This window comes from Myotis brandtii, unplaced genomic scaffold (assembly GCF_000412655.1).
Source record: "Myotis brandtii unplaced genomic scaffold, ASM41265v1 scaffold708, whole genome shotgun sequence".
Lineage (NCBI taxonomy): Eukaryota > Metazoa > Chordata > Mammalia > Chiroptera > Vespertilionidae > Myotis > Myotis brandtii.
In genome coordinates, this window is record NW_005370777.1 from 4,223,581 (window position 1) to 4,244,644 (window position 21,064).

At 36.2% G+C, this 21,064-nt stretch overlaps 1 protein-coding gene across 5 annotated transcripts in view; it reads left to right on the forward strand.

Annotated features, from left to right (window-relative positions):
• The window catches only part of NTN4 (netrin 4), a 111,306-nt gene that overhangs the window by 67,832 nt on the left and 22,410 nt on the right, over positions 1-21,064 (forward strand). For all 5 annotated transcript variants that reach the window (XM_005882365.2, XM_014530048.1, XM_005882367.2 and 2 more), the window contains exons 4-5: positions 4,806-4,932; positions 7,091-7,279. In XM_005882365.2, coding sequence (XP_005882427.1) covers positions 4,806-4,932; positions 7,091-7,279 — 316 coding nt within the window. The remainder of the gene's footprint in view (positions 1-4,805; positions 4,933-7,090; positions 7,280-21,064) is intronic.

Sequence of the window (21,064 nt, forward strand, 5' to 3'; positions counted from 1 at the left end):
TTTGTCACCAAAGTGCACAGCTATTAATGAGCATGCTGTTCCAATAATTCTTTAAATTACTGGTTCAAAGTTTGTATGAGTCCCTCCATGTAAGATAAATATGCTAAAAGTGATTTGCAAGTAGGTTAATAGTAGTAACAAATAAATATTAGATATAAGTAGGAAAAATTTTGTAATAAAATAATATTTTATTATAATAGAGGGGGTATAAAACTCATAGAGTGCCCAAAATGCCAAGGTGTACCTCTTAGATAATCAGGAACTACAAATTTGTTGTTAAAGTAGATTTCTCATTTTCTAATTAGATAGCCAGACACCACTCCTCTTCAAACAAATCTTAAGTACATAATTCCATTTTCCTGCTCCTTATCTACTTTATGTTTGTGTACCAAATAAGAGCTATGTTTAACTAACTTGTTACTAAAGTTTCCTTTGTTTTTTTTTTCAATGAAGACCTAGTTTTACTTGCACATTTTTCACAAGCATCAAATAGTGGGTGATCTTTCAAGCTTGAACAGTAACAGTTGTATCGCTGAGGAAGGATTTCTTGTTTCAAATGATCTAGATAATGATTTACAGCTATTTTGGGTAATACTCAAAATGACAGCTCCTTGAATTTTTTTGTGTGCAGAAAAATTTGCTGGGCTGGCATCTTTCAGACCCTGGGAGGTCATCCCAATTCTCAGCATGTGGGAAACAAGGGAATGCTCTGAAATCCTTACTCCAGAGGGAACTGACCTGTCCACATTAACTTGTGATACATGTGAATGTTTGATGAGATTTCCCCAAATGTCTGTGGCCTCCTGAGGCCTGGAATTTGTGGGCCAGGGCTAACCTATGAGCTGTGGGTATTCCAGGACCAAACCTGAAACACTGACCTATAATGATAGTTTACTTCCTCTAAAGAAAACTAACAGTACTTTGTAGTATCTATCTTTATATAGTACTGTATACATGGTTGTTAAAAAGTATAAAGGATGCAAAAAGGCAGTAAATAAGAATTAACAACCTTTTAAAATTTGGAACATTATCAGAAAATACACATGGGTACCACTGGCTGTTGGAAAATATAAGCTGAGATACAATAATAAAGAAATAATAAAGGAGGAAGGGGAAGAATAACGAGAACAGACAAGATAGGGAGTGATATAGAAAGAAATATGTTTAAAGAAAATAACATAGGGTATTTAATATATTTTCAGTATTCAAAAATCTTCAGTGGGTCTTCAGTACCTACAGGATAAATTCCAGCATCCTTAAGCTGATATATATACATTTCATGACTTTTTATTTATTATTTTTAACTTTATATTAAGTTTTTTGGTTCATTTTCTTTTTTAATTTTATATTTCAATTATAGTTTATGTTCAATATTATTTTGTATTAGTTTTGTATTAGTACAAAATAGTGGTTAGACAATCATATACTTTACAAAGTGGTCCCTCTGATATTTCAAATACCAACCTGGCACTATACATAGTTATTACAATATTATTGACTACTAGAGGCCTGGTGCACGAATTCGTGCACGGGTGGGATCCGGCCAGCCGGGGTAAGGGGCCACAGGCTGTTGGCTGGCCAGCCCCGCCCCCTGTTCGAACTCCCGGTCAAGGGGACAATTTGCATAATAGCCTCTTATTATATAGGATATTCCCTATGCTGTACTTTACATCCCCAGGGCTATTTTGTGACTACCAATTTGTACTTCTTAATCCATTCACCTTTTTCATCCAGCCCCCCGAAGCCCCCTCCCCTCTGATAGCTCTCAGACTGTTCTCTATCTATGAGTCTGTTTCTATTTTGTTGTTTATTTTTTTCATTAGATTCAACATTATGTAAAATTATATAATACTTGTCTTTCTCTGACTGATCTTCATTATGCTATCAACTTCCTTCAGCTACTCAAGTTTGCCTTCACTTTACTAAACTCTTCAACTTTGGAAGATTTTTCTTATTCAGTTTTTCCAAAGATTCCATTTTGTTTGAAATCAGCATCTCATACAAGTAAACAAAGTTATTCAGTTTTTACTGAGAGCCTTTAAAGAATCTTACCATGCAGAAGCTATTTGATAAAGAGTTTCCCTTTTCATGATGTTAAGGAATGTTGAATTCAAAAGATTTAATAAGCCCAGCCAGTGTTGCTCAGTGGTTGAGCACTGAGCTATGAACCAAGAGGTCACAGTTCGATTCCAGGTCAGACCACATGTCCGGGTTGCAGGCTCAATCCCCAGTGTGGGGTGTGCAGGAGGCGACTGATCAATGATTCTCTCTCATCATTCATGTTCCTATCTCTCCCTTTCCCTCCTTCTCTGAAATCAATAAAAATATATATTTTAAAAAAAGATTTAATAAGAGCAGTAGGACTAGAGCATTTCTTCCAGAATATATGAAAAATCAGATATCCTGGAGCTAGAATGAAAAGACCTCACTCTTATAGACCAGTAGAAACTGAATTCCTGCAGACCTCCAAATTTAAGTGCAAATTTATCTTTAGAGCTTGCCTGGATGTGAAAATGGAGATGTATAGTAAACTCTTACAACTCCATGGGACTTTCCATATCAATAGCTCCTATGGAAAAATGGTCACAAAGAGGAGCCCAAGAAAATAGGTAGCTATAATTCACTTCACACTTGGGCATTCCAAGACCAAACCAATAAATTGAATTATAACATTAGTTGAGTTTCTACAAAAAATACCAACAAAAATTTTGACAACATCATGGTACTCTGAGGAGCCAATTCCACCCTCTCAAATAAATAATTATATATATTTATTTACTAATCCCTAAAAGCTAAAAAGACAGCTATAATCAATTTTTATTAAGCACAAAAACCTTACATTACAATACACAGAAATGAAATTTAGCAAGATGACCACCAAGATCATTGTTTATGAAATTTTCCAGATTATAACTCTTAGGCCTCATGTGGTTTATTCACAATTAGCCTGCAGTTCTCCAAGCACTATGTAATCCTTGCATTTAAATATGTGAATATAAGTTCCACAATAGTTATATATCATACTTGGATAATATTTATGCTACTTTCAGAGTCCCTCCATAAAGATACACACACACACACACACACACACACACACACACACACACACACGAGGCCCAGTGCACATTCATGCACTGGAGGGGGGTCCCTCAGCCTGGCCTGCGCCCTCTCACAGTCTGGAACCCCTCGAGGGATGTCTGACTGCCAGCTTAGGCCGGCTCCCCCTGGGCCAGCAGTCGGACATCCCCCAAGGGGTCCTTAGTGCTGCTGAGGAGGGAGAGGCTCCCGCCACCGCCGCTGTGCTGGCCAGCCGTGAGCCACAGGGGGAGTGCACTGACCACCAGGGGGCAGCTCCTGTGCTGAGCGTCTCCCCCCTGGTGGTCAGTGCATGTCATAGTGACTGATCATTTGGCCATCCAGTCAATTTGCATATTAGCCTTTTATAATATAGGATATTAAGATAATTAAAAGAGAAAGGGGCTCTTGGGTAAAATAACACAACTTACTAGAGTGTTAAATTAGGTAAAGCAGTAGATCAATGTATTGGTGTAACTATTTCCAGATTTGTTGAACTCTAGGAACTCATTTTGATTCTGACCATTCTAAATACATGTCATTTTGATTGTTTGCAATCAAAACATTTTAGATTATCCCTAGACTCCTAGCACCACACCTTGGTTTATTTTGTTTCCTCTTCCTGATAACTTTCTTCGCTACTGTCAGAAATACTGTCCATCTTCAAGGACCAGCTCAAAACCCAAACCTTCTCATAAAGCCCTCCAGAACTGCCAACCTATGGTAATTTTCGCAACTTTTAATTCCAACAGCATTTTGTTTCATAGGTATTTATTTATTGTCTAGTTTATCTGTAATTTTTTCTATGTAAATCTTTTTTTTCTCTAACTACATTTATACTTCTCTTAAAGACCGAAATTATATTTTGTAATGCTTTGTGGGCCAAACATTGCATTGATGTATTGAATCTCCTGTGTGTGTGTGTGTGTGTGTGTGTGTGTGTGTGTGTGTGTGTATTTAAGTTTTCTTTTTTGCTTATTGATTTGGGGAAGAGAGAGAGAAAAACAAAGGGAGTTATTGATTTATTTGTTTGTCCACTTATTTATTCATTGATTGATTCCTGAATGTGCCCTGACCAAGGATCAAACCTGAAACCTTGGTGTATCTGGATGACACTCTAACCAACTGAGCTATCTGGCCAGGGCTCCCTTGTATATATTCATTAAACAATTTTTGACTGGTATTATCTTTATGCTGAGTTCCCTTTTATACTGTTTCTCAAAAAAAAAAAAAAAACACAAAAAAACCCCCCACACAAAATAACACTTGGCCCTGGCTGGGTAGCTCAATTGGTTAGAGTGTCTTCTGAATACACCAAGGTTATGGGTTCGATCCTCTGTCAGGCCACATACAATAATCAACCAATGAATGCATAAATAAGTGGAACAACAAATTGATGTTTCTCTCTCTTTTCCTCTCTTTTTCTAAACTGTGGGATTAAAAGAAAATAACCAGTCATTTTGACAAAATGTATTCAAAGTCTTAAAGATATATATATTTTACCATTTAATTTGACTTCTAGAAAACACATTTCAAATAAATAAAGCTGTACACAGATAGTTAGCTACAAAGATATTCATTATTGCATTAAAATATAATATGTAAAAATATACAAAAATAGGTGAATGAATGTCATATTTTAAAGCCAATTAACGAGATGAGATTGTAGGAAGAAATGTTTTTTTCTAGCGCGGTTTGTGCTCATAGCTCTTACTTATTTTTGTTTGTAGATCCATGGGAAGTGTATGTGTAAACACAACACAGCAGGCACCCACTGCCAACATTGTGCACCATTGTACAATGACCGCCCCTGGGAGGCAGCTGATGGCAAAACAGGATCTCCTAAAGAGTGCAGAAGTAAGTACCAAGCCTAGAAGACTCAGAGCCTTCTTTACAAAGTAAGCTTATCTGTGGACTCCTTGTTGTCTCTGGAAACATAATATAAAGTGGTGGGTGACCGACATAAACATAGCCAGTATCGCTGCCCACTATACCCTCAACTATTGGAAAGAATGACAGCTTGCCAAGTTGCCAATATGACTGTTTTGCCAAGAATATGTTGCTCATTTTCTTGGCCACTTTGGGGCACCTAAGCACCCTTCCTAATAATTTGGCATCATAAAAACATGGCCAGACACAAGAGCAACTAGGATAATGGTATTCAGTAACCCTCATAGTAGAGTTAATGAATTATACTCATGAACTCATTTCTCAAAACAACCCTATAAAGCAGGTGGTGTTAATCCCATTTTCGAGATCTGGAAATTGAAGCTTAGTAAGATTAAGTAATTTTCCAAAATTAGTAAATAGAGTTAAGACTTGGTCCCAATTCTTCAGAATCCCAAATTAAATACTTTTTCCCCATACTATCATACTATTACTTAAAATGACAAATCAGATTTGAAATTATGCCAGGAAGTCAAGAAGGAGACTGCATTACCAGGTTAACTTTGGGTTTAAGGTTTGAAATTAGATAGAAGGGTAAAAAATATGGGAATATGAATCATTGGGTTCTTTTTTTCAATTCAAAGTATTCAGAGGAAGTCACATGCCCATAACAATGTTCATACTCACAAACTTCAATTTTACTGGGCTTTACAGGCAAGTACTGTGGGTAAAGTTGTGAGAAGTCTCTTCTCATACATAATTTGGCATCATAACTGATTTATTTTAGTTTCTAGGAAATGTAAAGGATTTCCTCTAAGCATAAATCTTAAATTATCTTATAATATGCTTTTTAAAGATTATAAATCTTCTCAAAATATCATAACATATCAAGGAAACAATGAAAAACAATAGCACAAACATTTTCAAATACAGCTGACCTCCACACAAAAAAGGTCTGGAATCTTATTCTAAATCACTCATCAAAAGAATCTAAAGAATTTCTCCTAAATTCCTAGAATGCCATGCTGGCCCTTTACAGAGAATCCAACTGCATATCTAAATACATATAGAACATAAAGACTTGTCACTTGGTGCTACTGACTGATAATCCTAGAAATGCCTTTCAGAAATTGATTACATAGGAAACACTACTGACCTCTGCTATAGAAAATTAAGGCTTCCATAAGCAACTACCTTTACTCACCAGTACAACAATAGCTGATGAATAGAAAAACAAATAAATCTACCTACCAAGTTATTAACTCCTGTCAAACAGAACTTTTTCCAGGCTTAGTGAGCATAAATTCAGGCCTATATCTGCAATATGAATTATTTTCAAATAATGCCTGACAATCTAGGTTTTTCTAAGTAAGGCATGAGACCCACAGTGATAACAGTGCCTTGAGAAGCAGCAGGAATGGAAATGGTGACATATTTCCATTAAAGAGAGAAAAAATTGGTGGCCACTCAAATAGTCTTTCCAAAATAAATTCAACTCCAGTTGCTAAGGTAACTGTTATATCTCTGCCTACGTAGACAAATCTACAACTGATTTGCTTTCAGACATGTCTTCAAACTTATTTTTTAATTTAAAAATCTAATATGTCAATTATACCTCAAAAAATCTATAAAGAAACACTAAACATATACACCAAAAATACCCCAAAACTTTTTTAAAAAAGGAAAGTAATGCCTGGATGGTGTGGTTCAGTGGTTGAGTGTCGACCTATCAACTAGGACATCACAATTCGATTCCCAGTCAGGGCATGTGTCTGGGATTCAAGCTTGATCCCCAGTGGGGGGCATGCGGGAGGCAGCTGATCAATGATTCTCTCATCATTGATGTTTCTATCTCTCTTTCTCTCTCTCTTCCTCTCTGAAATCAATTTAAAAATATATTTTTTTAAAGAAAGTAGTAACCTATTAAAGGCAAGAGGAAACAGGTTAAATGCGGATGGGAGACTAGAGTTTTTGATGTATACCTATTTATATTGTTTTGGTTCTTATGTACTGTAATAATATGTACTCTTCAAAAAACTAAAAATAAAATTTAAAAAATTAACTGAATATTAGAAAACCTACCACTTTATTTTTAATGATTTGCTTTCCTTCCACGCTTCTTTTCCAGCCTGCAAGTGCAATGGACATGCTGATGCCTGTCACTTTGACATTAATGTGTGGGAGGCATCAGGGAATCGCAGTGGTGGTGTCTGCAATGACTGTCAGCACAACACGGAAGGCCAGCATTGCCAGCGATGTAAGCCAGGCTTCTACCGGGACCTCCGGAGACCCTTCTCTGCTCCAGATGCTTGCAAATGTAAGTGAACTCATTCATGGTTGCTGGAGAAAAGGTTGATATGTATAAAAGGGATGAATCTTTCCATCCTTCATTTGCTGGTCCAAGGGAGAGAGGTCATGAAATTTCAGACAATACACTCACACTCATCAATTAACTTCATTGATAAGGGGCAAGAATTTTCATCTTGTTAGGTGAAAACAGTACAATATTCATTTTAAAAAATTCTCCTTTCTCACTCTCCATGAAGTGAAATTATTTTCTGTAGCACCACATTTTGGAAAACAAGATGTCTAGTATAAGGGAAAAAAGAATGACGAAGAGGGAGATATATTTAAAATTATCTTAAGACAAAATATATGAGTAGAGCATTGACAATAATAAGTAGACTGAAGTTAATAAAATAAAGAGTGGTTTCCTGCACTTGGGTCATTCTAGCTTTCATCTCTAGAGTGAATTTGAACACCTGTTTGGTTTCAGTATGAACGTACTTTGGTTGACACTGCTCTAATGTACCCCCATATCATAAACAAATTTAGAACATAATAATAAATCCCTTCTCTTCCCCACCCAATACCAAATTCATATAGAATGGATTCTGTTTTTGTTGGCATAACTCCAAGGAGTTTATTTGGAAAAAAGAGTAGAATTTTAAAATGCCTGTGCAATTATCTGAAATGTGACTGTAAAAGGTGCACGCAGAACTTAAGTCAATGTCCAATGTGGCTGAACAGCTTGCCTAACTACATGAGTATTTACATGTCTATTAACTCAGAAATTATTAGAGGACAAACTACTCAAGACTCTTAATGGAGATTGATGATCATGCCCTTCCTTTCCCCACCAAGGACTCCATGTTCTGGCTCAAAACAGTGACAGGAAGGGAGCAATACAATGGGAAATAATCATTCAAAATCTTGGTGTGTTTTTTTTAATTTAAAGGAAAAAGTCTAGTGTTCTTGAAAAATACATATTTTTAACGTCAGGCAGGAGATATCTACATGAAAATTTGACTGGGCTTCTTTGTTACAAGCTTTCTCTCTTAAACTGTAGAAGATAGATTGTGGCACACTTCACTTTCAACACTGAGCCCAAAATTTGGATGTAATACTATTTCTCAGAGTTCTATTTTACTTCAACTTCTGCATGTACTCAGACTTGAAGCTAGAAATCAATAATAATTCATATTGCTAATCTCTCCTAGTTAACAAATACTTAGATGCACCAAGTAAGGAATTATGAAAATAACTTATACTAATTTAGTCCTTTTAGCATAATTTGTAGCAGGTAGATGGATTAGTAGGGAAGATCTATATCTCCTTCTTTCCTTCTCCAGACAGCCCCCTGATCAACTGGTAGACTGCCCAATGAAGGCTTATCTTCATTCACTATTCCAGCATATGTTTGAGGCACAGATGCCTGTGTCCATTCACTTCCCTAGCATGGTTTTCCTTATTAGCACCTTCTGGTTCTTTTCTTCCCTTTACTGAGCCAGGGGTAGGTCCCAACACCTATTAGCACATCTAATTCTTATCTCTACCAACTCTCCATAATATATTATTTAATTGGCAAACATATGTTTGGCAACATTTTCACTATTATTATTTTTGTTTGTTTTAATTTAAATTCTTTATTGTTTAAAGTATTACATATGTCTCCATATTCCCCCATTGATCTCTCCCCGGCCACTCCCACCCTCCAGCACATGCCCTCCAAACATATGGGCAACATTTTCACTATTATTATTTTTGTTTGTTTTAATTTAAATTCTTTATTGTTTAAAGTATTACATATGTCTCCATAATATATTTAATTGGCAAACATATGTTTGGCAACATTTTCACTATTATTATTTTTGTTTGTTTTAATTTAAATTCTTTATTGTTGTTAGTATTACATATGTCTCCATATTCCCCCATTGATCTCTCCCCGGCCACTCCCACCCTCCAGCACATGCCCTCATCCCCCTACTGTCTGTGTCCATTGGTTTCCTTATATGCATGCATACAAGTCCTTTGGTTGATCTCTTATCCTGCCCTCCCACCCACCCTTCTTTCCCTCTGAGGTCTGACTGTCTGTTCGATGCTTTGTGTCTCTGGATCTATTTTTGTTCATTATGTTCCACAAATGAGTGAGATCATGTTATATTTATCTTTCTCCAACTGGCTTATTTCGCTTAGCATAACGCTCTCCAGGTCCATCCATGCTGTTGAGAATGGTAAGAGTTCTTTCTTTTTTACAGCAGCATAGAACTCCATTGTGTAGATGTACCACAGGTTTATAATCCACTCATCTGTTGATGGGCACTTGTGCTGTTTCCAAATCTTAGTTATTGTAAATTGTGCTGCTATGAACATAGGGGTGCATATATCCTTTCTGATTGGTGTTTCTAATTTCTTGGGATATATTCTTAGAAGTGGGATTACTGGGTCAAATGGGAGTTCCATTTTTAATTTTTTTGAGGAAACTCTATACTGTTTTCCACAGTGGCTGCACCAGTCTGCATTCCCACCAGTAGTGCACGAGGGTTCCTTTTTCTCCACATCCTCACCAGCACTTGTTTATTGATTTGTTGATGATAGCCCTTCTGACAGGTGTGAAATGGTACCGCATTGTCGTTTTGATTTGTATCTCTCAGGTGATTAGTGACTTTGAGCATGTTTTCATGTCTCTTGGCCTTCTGTATGTCCTCTTTTGAAAAGTATCTATTTAGGTCCTTTGCCCACTTTTTGATTGGGTTGTTTACCTTCCTTTTGTTAAACTGTATGAGTTCCCTATAAATTTTGGAGATTAAACCCTTATTGGATATAACATGGGCAAGTATGTTCTCCCATGCTGTAGGCTCTTTTGTTGTCTTGTTGATGGTTTTCTTTGCTGTGCAGAAGCTTTTTATTTTTATGTAGTCCCATTTGTTTATTTTCTCCTTAGTTTCCATTGTCCTAAGAGCTGTATCAGTAAAGATATTGCTACAACATACATCTGATATTTTGCTGCCTATGGATTCTTCTAAGATTTTTATGGTTTCTCGTCTTACATTTAAGTCCTTTATCCATTTTGAGTTTATTTTTGTGTATGGTGTAAGTTGGTGGTCTAGTTTCATTTTTTTGCATGTATCTGTTCAATTTTCCCAGCACCATTTATTGAAGAGACTGTCTTGACTCGATGTTGATTCTACCAATCCATGAAATGGTATATTCTTCCATTTCTTTATGTCTTCCTCTATCTCTTTTTTCAATGTCCTGTAGTTTTCCGAGTACAGGTGTTTTACCTCCTTAGTTAAGTTTATTCCTAGGTATCTTAATTTTTTTGTTGCAATGGTAAATGGGGTTGTTGTTTTTTTTTAGTTTCTCTTTCTGTGAGCTCCTTATGGGTGTATAAAAAAGCCATAGATTTCTGGGTGTTAATTTTGTATCCTGCTACATTGCTGAACTAATTTATCAAGTCTAATAGTTCATTTTCACTATTATTTAGCAATATTTTCTTATCATTAACTATCTCCTTGGCAGATGTATCCCTGTCACTTTGAGAGTTATTAATTCCAATAAAATTAATGACAAATAAATTAATTAACTGACATTTATTAAGTATCTATAATGTATCAGATTTCATGGTAGGTGCTGATATAGATGTTGCTATAGCCACAACTTTTCTCCCTTAGTTCCCAATTTACTTTTATGACAAAGATAGTATCAAGAAAACAAGTTGATATTTTTAAAACTTTAAACTATCTCAGTGTGTGGTTCTATCAACAACATGTACAATGTTATTCAAAATAACAATTTTATTATATTTATTCTACTCTGCTCACCAAGGCAGAAAAGAAATCTGCTACTCAGTGTGTGGCCCAGAGACCAATCCCACTGGCACCGTCTGATTAGAAAATGCAGAACTTCTATTCCCATCCAGACCCACCCAATCAAATTTGCACTTTAACAAAATTCCCAGGTGATCATATCATATTAAAGTTTGAGAATGCTGCAGAAAGCTTTTCAATAAAAGTTAAATGAATTTTAGCACTTACTGTAAAGGTTAATTTTTTAAAAATTAGCCAGAACATCCTATCGTTCCCTGAGCATCAAATTTACCAAGGTTTGCATCTCTACTTGTGCATAAAGACTTAGAATTTTTAAAAACTGAATTACATAAAGATTTACTGAGGGGAAAATGGAAATCTGGATAAGTGTGTTTCTGTAGTTTAGTACTTTCCAAAGTTTAATCCATGGAACACTAATTCCATGAGATGTTAGTAGAAATGAATATAAGGCGAAATCTGTCTATGGCCTGAAAATTAAGAAAATGGTGAATTAACCAAAGGTTTCCTCAGGATTTCTCAGAGCCCTTCATATGCTAATTTTCATTAACAAACCTCAGACAGAGCTTTGAGGTGTGTCTCTCAAATTTTACCGGGAATGCCTGCCTGTCTCTCTCTCTCTCTCTCTCTCTCTCTCTCTCTCTTTCTCTCCTTCCTTCCTTCCTTCCTTCCTCTCTTTCTTTTTCTTAATGTGTTGGCAAATGGCCTTGGTGATTCTTTTTTTATTATTATTATTTTTATTGATCTCAGAGAGGAAGGGAGAGGAAGAGAGAGATAGAAACATCAATGATGAGAGAGAATCATGGATTGGCTGCTTCCTGCACGGCCCACACAGGGGATGGAGCCCACAACCCGGGCTTGTGCCCTGACTGGGAATCGAACCATGACTTCCTGGTTCATAAGTTGATGCTCAACCATTGAGCCACGCCGGCCAGGCAGGGAATCCTTTCTTACAGAACATCTGTGGGGCCAATGTTCTATAGAAACTTGGGAAGCCATGTCCCAGAAATTCCTTCCCTTTATTTGTTATTTATTTCCAAATGCTAGATCCCACAATCATCTATCAAGGACCTTATATTTCTATCAGTGAAATAATTACAAACATAATATAAACTAAGCCTCGGCAGTCTACAATCATTTATCAGTGATGACATATGAAAACACTTCTCTCCCTCATTTCCTAGTTTATGTCTTCTCAGGAGTTGGAACCATTAAAAATTTGAAGCATCAACCCAGATAGAATTTACCAGTAGTACATAAATTATATACTTAGTGTTGCTCAGGAGACATGTCTTGAGTGCCAGGCACTGTAATAAGCACTAGGTCTGTAAAGATAAAAGGTCTTCCCTAAAAGATCTTACACTCTAGATGAGGAGAAACTTAAAATAACAGGCCACTTCAATCCACTGTGGTGATGGTGGTGATATGATAGTAATAGCTGATGTGTATAGAGTGCCTACTATTTTCTGTTCACGGTTCAAAGGGCAATATATTCATTAATTCATTTAGCTTTCACAAAAGCACTTTGATGTAGGTACTATTATTATCCCCACTATATGAGGAAAGTGCAATGAAAGAGATTTGTGGAGTACCTGAAGGGAATGTGTGGATGAGATGAAAGCAGGTGAGGGGAGATTTCCGTGGTGAGATGCCTCCAACACTTCTTTGGTTGCTGTTTTATTTTTTTCCTCTAAAAGTGCCGAAACACACTTTGTCCTACTTTCTAATCAATGATTGCCTTCTTCGCCTTTAATGAGTCCATCTAGAAAATGGAATGAACTTATGTTACTCAATCTACCACACATTTAATAGAATACTCACCTTGGCACATTCATTCATTTAACAAGTATTAGTGGCACTAGTCTTGGGACTCTGTTCACAGTTACATCACCAGCTCCCTACCAGGTAAGCCAAGGATTTATTGGCCCCATTCATGTTCCAGGCTCTATTTTCCCTACCTCTATCCTGATAAGCACCGTGCTAAGTGCTATAGTCCTTACGTGTGCACTTAATTGATGGCCATAAATTCATCAAACTTAAATAAAAAGAGCCATGCACCAAATCTACTAGCCAACAGATGTATTCCTGTGAGCAATTAAATCATTTCTGTTCTCACTTCCTCTTTATTTCAACTGTAACCAGGATCAACAGCGGGACCCAAACAGTCAGCTACACATTTCCATTGCCAAGAAATCACTTCTAAGGATTCCAAAGATGTTTGTTTTTTTAAGACTACTGAAGATCATTGAAACTGAATTTATTTCTACAACTCAGAAAACGAATTTTAAAAGGACAGTGAGTTTAAGGTCTGTGAACCCAAGGGACAGTGTGAAACCGCCCCAACTGAATCTGGGGCTGAGAGCAGAAATCAAGGCTCAAACTGGCTGGTCACAAAGGTACAGAAGTAAAATGGAAAACATAATTTCACTGAGGTACTGAGGTACTGTAAGGAATACCATCTCTCTGTTCTAAAAGAGAAGTCTCTTTTAGAGTAATTTATTTGAAATCTCTAAAGTCACTTATGTACCTTGGTATCCTATAACCTTAGATTTTCCTAAGGCAGGCACAGTATAAATGTGAGAATAAACCTAATAGGCAGTGGTATGCTGACTTTCTAGGGAGAAAAGAAAACAAACAAAACAAAATGCTGATTTATAGCACTGGCCAATTTTTATGGTTTAAATAGTCCCACCATGCCAGTTTCAAGCTACCAGATCATTGTTGTTTTCTTTAATCAGGAATTCAGTGACTCAGACTCTAAACCAAAAGGGGAATGGTTTCTCACCTTTGAATGAAGTCTTGCACCTTCACGGTCCCATTTCTGATCCAAGAACTTCTCTCTAGTCAAACCTGCATATGGATCAGAATCACTTGGGAACACTTATTAAAAACATGACATCTCAGAGCTCCGGCCCTGATCTTCAGAATCAGAATCTCCATCAGGGATGGGGGTTGAGATCTGTATTTTTTTAATTTCTTTATTGATTAAGTTATTACATATGGGTCCTTATCCCCACATTACCCTCCTGCCCCCCCCCACTCATGCCCTCACCCCCCTGTTGTCTGTGTCCATTGGTTAGGCCTATATGCATGCATATAAGTCCTTTGGTTGATCTCTCCCTTGCCCCCACCCTCCCCTACCTTCCCTCTGAGGTTTGACGGTCTGATCGATGTTTCTCTGTCTCTGGATCTGTTTTTGTTCATCAGATAATGTTGTTCATTATATTCCATAAATGAGTGAGATCATGTGATATTTATCTTTCTCTGACTGGCTTATTTCACTTAGCATAATGCTCTCCAGTTCCATCGATGCTGTTGCAAATGGTAAGAACTCCTTCTTTTTTACTGCAGCATAGTATTCCATTGTGTAGATGTACCACAGTTTTTTAATCCACTCATCTACTGATGCAGGGCAAGAACTCCTTTTTTACCACAGCGTAGTATTCCATTGTGTAGATGTACCACAGTTTTTAATCCACTCATCTACTGATAGGCACTTATGCTGTATTTTTAAGTTTCATTGGTAATTCTGATTTAGCCTTTTGGCCTCCTGACTAGCATATGAGGACAACTACTTATATCATTCTTGTTTCTTGTGTGAGCTCCATTTATTTTCATCTTTGGTGAAAGATTTTGAGCTAATAGTCATCTATAACTTAGTCTACTCACTGAATTAGCCATGACTCTGACAGGAAATCCTAAAAGATTACTAAAACTCTGGCTAGACAGGTAGGTCTTCTCTCCTGACATAGTGAGAGATGTGAATGTTAGTACCTTCTCCCACTTAAAGATGTCTAACTTAGAACCTCAGCTTTTCTCCAAGCAATTTCTGGCAGAATTCTAAGATGTCTGTTTTTCATGTAACAGTTTCAAAATAAAGACCTAGCAATTCCATTCAGAGAATGCCCTCTTATTCATAGTATATAAATTTATTTACTGTAAATATCTCATACTTGGAAGTGAATTAGTATACTGCAACTGGAATTTATAATAAAATTAGTGCCACATCAACATTTTCCTTTTACTTCATATTTACATATTTTAAAACATAGCATTAAACTAGTACAACTATGTTATTGTGTTGGATTTAAATAATCATTGAATTCAGTTCTTCATAAATTCCTTTTCTCCTTCTCATTCCTTTTAATACAAAGGGTATTAAATATTAGACAAATGGGAGATTGATTGGGCATGGAATATTAACAGCTATTCGCTCCATGACATGAAATTTCCTACAGAAAAATTTCCTTACTTTAGTATAACACATGGTTTGAAACAGATGTTTGAAGAAAATGCTTTCTAGAACAGAATTAGCTCTCTTTTTAAGAAATAGCCAGTTAGTAACTATACAACAAATTTATTGACCTTTATGTCAAAACTTATTTTTAACTATTGCATAGTCTTTCTCCATATTTAAAGAAAAATCAGCAAATGGAAAAGAAAGCAGAATTCATTCCCTATCAAAGTAAACAACCTCTTAAAAAACTGACGTGCCCTTCCTTCCTCCCTGGTGGGCCAAAATAAATGTAGTCAATTGCGTTTCAGTAGAGAATGAATAAAAATAAACTTGATCCCTCTGCCCTTAAACCCAAACCAAGTGTTTACCAAGATAATGTCTGGTTACTTGGTTACTGTTACCCTAACTAGCCAGCTCTCTTTGTAAAGACAGAGTTCTATCATCCACCCAAATCATTTTTTCTGTTCTTCTTTCCTTTTTTTTTTTTTTGCTTTCTGACTTAAGTGAGAACTGCTCAGCTGATGGAAATAAAAGTGCTTTGAATGGATGACTATCTTGCCGCAGATCACTTTTCTATCCTTCACAGTCTACTCAGATATGATCTTCTCATGATGTTCCCAGAAAGAATCTTTGTGTTTGCTCATACCTCTATTTAACAATTACTTCATTCTACCTCTAGGGTGGTTTTTCTTTCCCTTCAAAGTGTCTTAAAAATAAAAAATTTAAATTAGTAAAAACCAGAATACATTACCACAGTGACACATTTAGGAACCCATAGGACGTCCATTTTTCATTCTTGCGCCTATGTTCTGGTCTGTCTCAGAAAAGGATTTTCCTCAAGGGTCACTGACATTTCTTTCAGTATTAGCTTAAGTGGGCTTTTCTTTCAAATTGTAATCTTAGAAAGCCACATGAGTTCATTTTATGTCATGTAAACAACATAGACATCTTTGTTTTATATTGAAAGTAACTGTGTATGATTCCAGCATAGAATCAATATGAATTAACTGTTTCTGAAAAGCAAACTTTAAATAGTCTAGTGCAGTGATGGCGAACCTTTTGAGCTCGGCGTGTCAGCATTTTGAAAACCCTAACTTAACTCTGGTGCTGTGTCACATATAGAAATAGAAATTTTTTGATATTGCAACCATAGTAAAACAAAGATTTATATTTTTGATATTTATTTTATATATTTAAATGCCATTTAACAAAGAAAAATCAACCAAAAAAATGAGTTCGCATGTCACCTCTGACATGCGTGTCATAGGTTCGCCATCACTGGTGTAGGCTCATGACCCTGGCTGGCCTGGCCAGTCAGAGTCCTTCCCAGAAAGTTATACATTCTGAAGTGGGTAAAGAGAGTTTCCTCCTTACTCTGGATTTGTGAGGATGAGAAGATGTGAGGCTGGTGCTACCTCCAATGTTGTCTTTCTCTGTGGACCAAAAGCCTGGCTTCAATAGAAAAGAATGAGACCAAAACAGAGAAGGACAGAGATTATGGAGAAAGATGGGGAGAAAATATTAATATCATTTAAGACCCTGGATCCTCCCTTCTCCTTCCCATTAACATGAACTAATAATTCCTTAAGTTGATTGATTTGCATTTCCAGTGCTTGCAACCAAAAGAATTCTGACTAATCAGTGCTCTTATTAATGAGTTCCAATATATCCAATCTAACCTCACAGTTTTTACCTTATTCAATATTTTTGAAGTCCATGTGCCTATTAGCTATGTTCTCTCTCTTAGCTTTTATCCCACTTTTCTGGCTACTTCATCTTGGTCTCCTTCTGGCACTTTGCCCTCTGGATTTTCACACTATGCTTTTCTTCCTGTGAAAGAACATCAAAATCCACAACTTCAAAAACCATTTCTACTCCATTTATTCTATATCAGACATCCCATAAGCACCTCAAGTCCAAAGGGCCTACAGAAACCCTATTTTGATACCAAACCTGCTTCTCCTATTACTATATTCTGCTTCTCAACCAGTTAACTGATTACCGAAAGGCCAAACAAGAATCCAAAGAATCATTGTTAGAATCCTCCTACCTTTCCTTCTCTCTCCCTCCACATTCTATCACTCATTAGATCAGATAGACTTTAATTTCTAAGTAAATTAGTCCTTACTAGACTCTAGTGATTCAGCAATAATAGTTAGAAAACTCTAATCTCAGCTTTTTATTTTTATTTTTTATATAATTTTATTGATCATAGAGAGGAAGGAGAGATATAGAAACATCAATGATGAAAGAGAATCATTGATTGGCTACCTCCTGCATGCCCCCAACTGGTGATCAAGCCCGCAACCTGGGCATGTGCCTTGACCGGGAATCAAACTGTGACCTCCTGGTTTATAGGTCAATGCTGAACCACTGAGCCATGCCAGCTGGGCTAATCTCAGCTTTTAAAAAAATCTAGTATATAAAACAAGAGGGTTAAGAAGTTAAAATGATAGAGAAAATACATATATCATAATGTAATAATCAGAGTAGGACTATCCTTTTAAAAGATTAAATAACATATTAAAATTCACCCCACAAGGAGAAATTTTATGAATTGATGAATAATAAAAGTCAGTCAGACTGGGGAATAGAAGTAGGAGAGGTCATGAATTTTCTAAAATGGCTCCAAAACAAAGTGTAATTCACTGAATAACTAAGTAATATGTCATTCTGCATTTGATGAGGACAAGAATTAATTACGCAAATAATTATAAAATAACAAAACCTCCAGAAGTCCGGACAAAATTAGATGGGGTATAAAAAAGAGAACTAGCATTTGTTGAGTAGCTACTATGGGCCAGTTACTATTGGGCAATTGACATAAGTTATCCCATTTAGCAATTTTTATAAGTTAGGTGGTGTCTTTTGTACTTTATAAATGAGGACATGGGGCTTAAATTGATTATATAGTTTGTCTAAGTTCATGCAAATGGTCAGAGGCAGAGCTGTGATTTGAACCCAGCTTTGTCTGACCTCAGAGACTTTGAGCCAAAGACCTACAAAGATCCAAATTATGACATAGTTGATGAAAACAAAATGAGTTAACAAAGGTGGGGATAATCAGATATACATACTGGAGCCAAAAATAATATATTAAAAACTTAGATTTTTTTTAATATCACTTTGGGTTTTGAATAAGACTTTGCTTACTGATAAAGAGCCATGTGAAGTGTGAATATAAAGAATTGTATTTATCTTAAGAATTCTTAGTACAAGAAAGGTGATGGTAAGTAGAGAGTGTTCCAAACAGACCAACAAAACAATCATGAAAAGAAAGATGCTAATAGATAAATATAAAAAAGCATAAATGTTCTCAGATCAATTAGGAAACTTCTCAGAGAGAATATAACTTTTTACACATACTCAAAAGGTGTAAGGGGATATAGGGAGTGGCAAAAAATAATTTACTCCCCTAGAACAAAGAGTCATAATTAGATATAATTGGATGAAAGTGAGGAAAGGAATTTCAGATTGATTAATGTGACACACAAAAAATTTTGCTGCCAGTGTGGTGGGAATGTCTCCTACAGAGTTAGATTAAAGAACTTTTATTACAAATAATAAATAATAAAACTTGACTGAGTGAAGCATTTTTAAATGTAGGAAATAGTCTCAAAATTAAGAATAATCTGTTCTACTTGAGCATTTTAATTTTCTATGAATTTGTTGTTTTGCTTTGTTTTTATTTTTTATTTTTCTAGTATCTTAGTATTGCAAATGCTGTGGTGCTAAGATACTAAAAACCTATAAATAAATAGTATGAACCTTTGTGGAGGTTTAAACCTAGATCATTGCATGTTTGTCAGTTATTGAGAGGTATATTCATTTAAAACATAACATCATTTCACATTTGTTGGTTATTGAGAGGTACATTCATTCATTCAACAAAGATTGAATGAGTCCCTGAAGTGGGTCAGTTATAGTCCTAGGTTTTGAGGATACAGATATGAAAAGATGTGGTTCCTACTTTCTAGGCCTTTACAGTGTACCATAGAAACAGCAGTGAGGCAAAAACAAACAAACAAACAAACAAAAAAAACACAACATAAAGAGATTACATTAGAGGCCAGAAGAATATCAATCATTAAGAAATAGTTATTAAGTGACTATAATTCATCCATTATTAAAAACTCAACATAGATTTACTCAGTTGTGACAATGTGGCAGGCTCATCATAGTCACTGTATCCTATATAATAAAAGGCTAATATGCGAATTGTCCCTTCTGGAGTTCGACTGACCGGGAGTTCAACCGCTCACTATGACATGCACTGACCACCAGGGATCGACACAGAACAAAGGAAGGCCCCGGCCAGCAGCTGGCAGACGGGGGAAGGAAGGCCCCAGCTGGCAGCCGGAAGGCCCCAATCGGCTCTGATGGCTGGCCAGGCCTGGGGACCCTACCCGTGCATGAATTTCATGCACCAGGCCTCTGGTATACAATAAAACAGTTCCTAACCCCATGGAAACAGACTATAAGTACATTTATCCAAGTAAGTATGTAAGTGGAAACTACAGTAAGTGTTATGAAGAGAAGGGTACCATGATAGCTTATAGCAGGGACTAGCAACATCAGTTCAAAGGAGAGAGCTACTAGTAAGATAGATGGAATAAATAAGGGTTCTTTCTCCAAAGGAAAAAGGGGTTAGGGATGACCTCAATTCCTGGCTAGGTGCCTGGGTGGATGCTGCCTGAGTGATTGGGAATACAGGAGGCTTTCTTCAACAAAAAGATAATGATGTGAGATATAACCAATCTTCAAAGCAAAATACTGTGTCCAAAATTATACTGAAAAGTTTCCCTGTAGTAAAATTTGTCTTTACATTCAAAAGTACTTTCTTCAGTTTTAACTGAAGTAGCAATCCAGGAATATAAAATTGGCTATTTAGCTGTCAAAGAACTCTGAGATATACTCATGAATAAATAGTAACTGGTTCAGTTACAAATAGTAAACAGGAAAGGAATGATACAAAAATCAAATGTAGGGTCTGAGCAGGAGCCACATAGTGAAGCATTAAAAATTAAAGAGTGTGACTTGTATTTATTTGCATTACTCATTTAAAATTTTATAGAAGACAGATAATAAATATACTTAAATACCTTACAATTATTTTTAAAGCATTAAATAGAGGCAGAAATGGATCTTCTTTTTGTGGGATGTACAGTAACTCAGGAGACACGGCATTTTGGTAAGTGAAAGGCAAATCTTAATTTAGATCATTCTCTTATTAGATTTATTCTAGCATAACTTTATTTGAAACTAACATACACCTTTAACATCATGGAACTAAACATCTTTGAACACAATGCATATAACATTTAAAGGATGTATAGAAAACTGTTCCCTAGGCTAATAAAGGGGTATAGAGTAAAGTTTGTTTACAAATAGTTGGTAGTAGAAAGAAGGGAGAAAATAGTACCAAAAACGCTAGAAGATTTTATTTTATCTAACATTTAACTTCACACTAAATATAGTAACAACAGTTCATATTGCCTCCTTTCTGTTTAGAGTTGTATGCAAAGTCATCTCCTTTAACTCCTAGTCATCCAAGAGCCTCCGCAGGCAACTGGACAGCTTTCAAAATAGCTTTGACTTTAAAAATTCCCCATAAGAAATTCTGTAGGGCCTTGGCCTTTTCAGGAGAAAATGTTGGGAGCCTGGGCAGCACACTGAGGAGTGGCCACTGGACAATGATGAAAGCGCTTGACCAACAGCTTCTTTCCCAGCTGAGGGCCTTGAACTCTGAGTTCTGTTT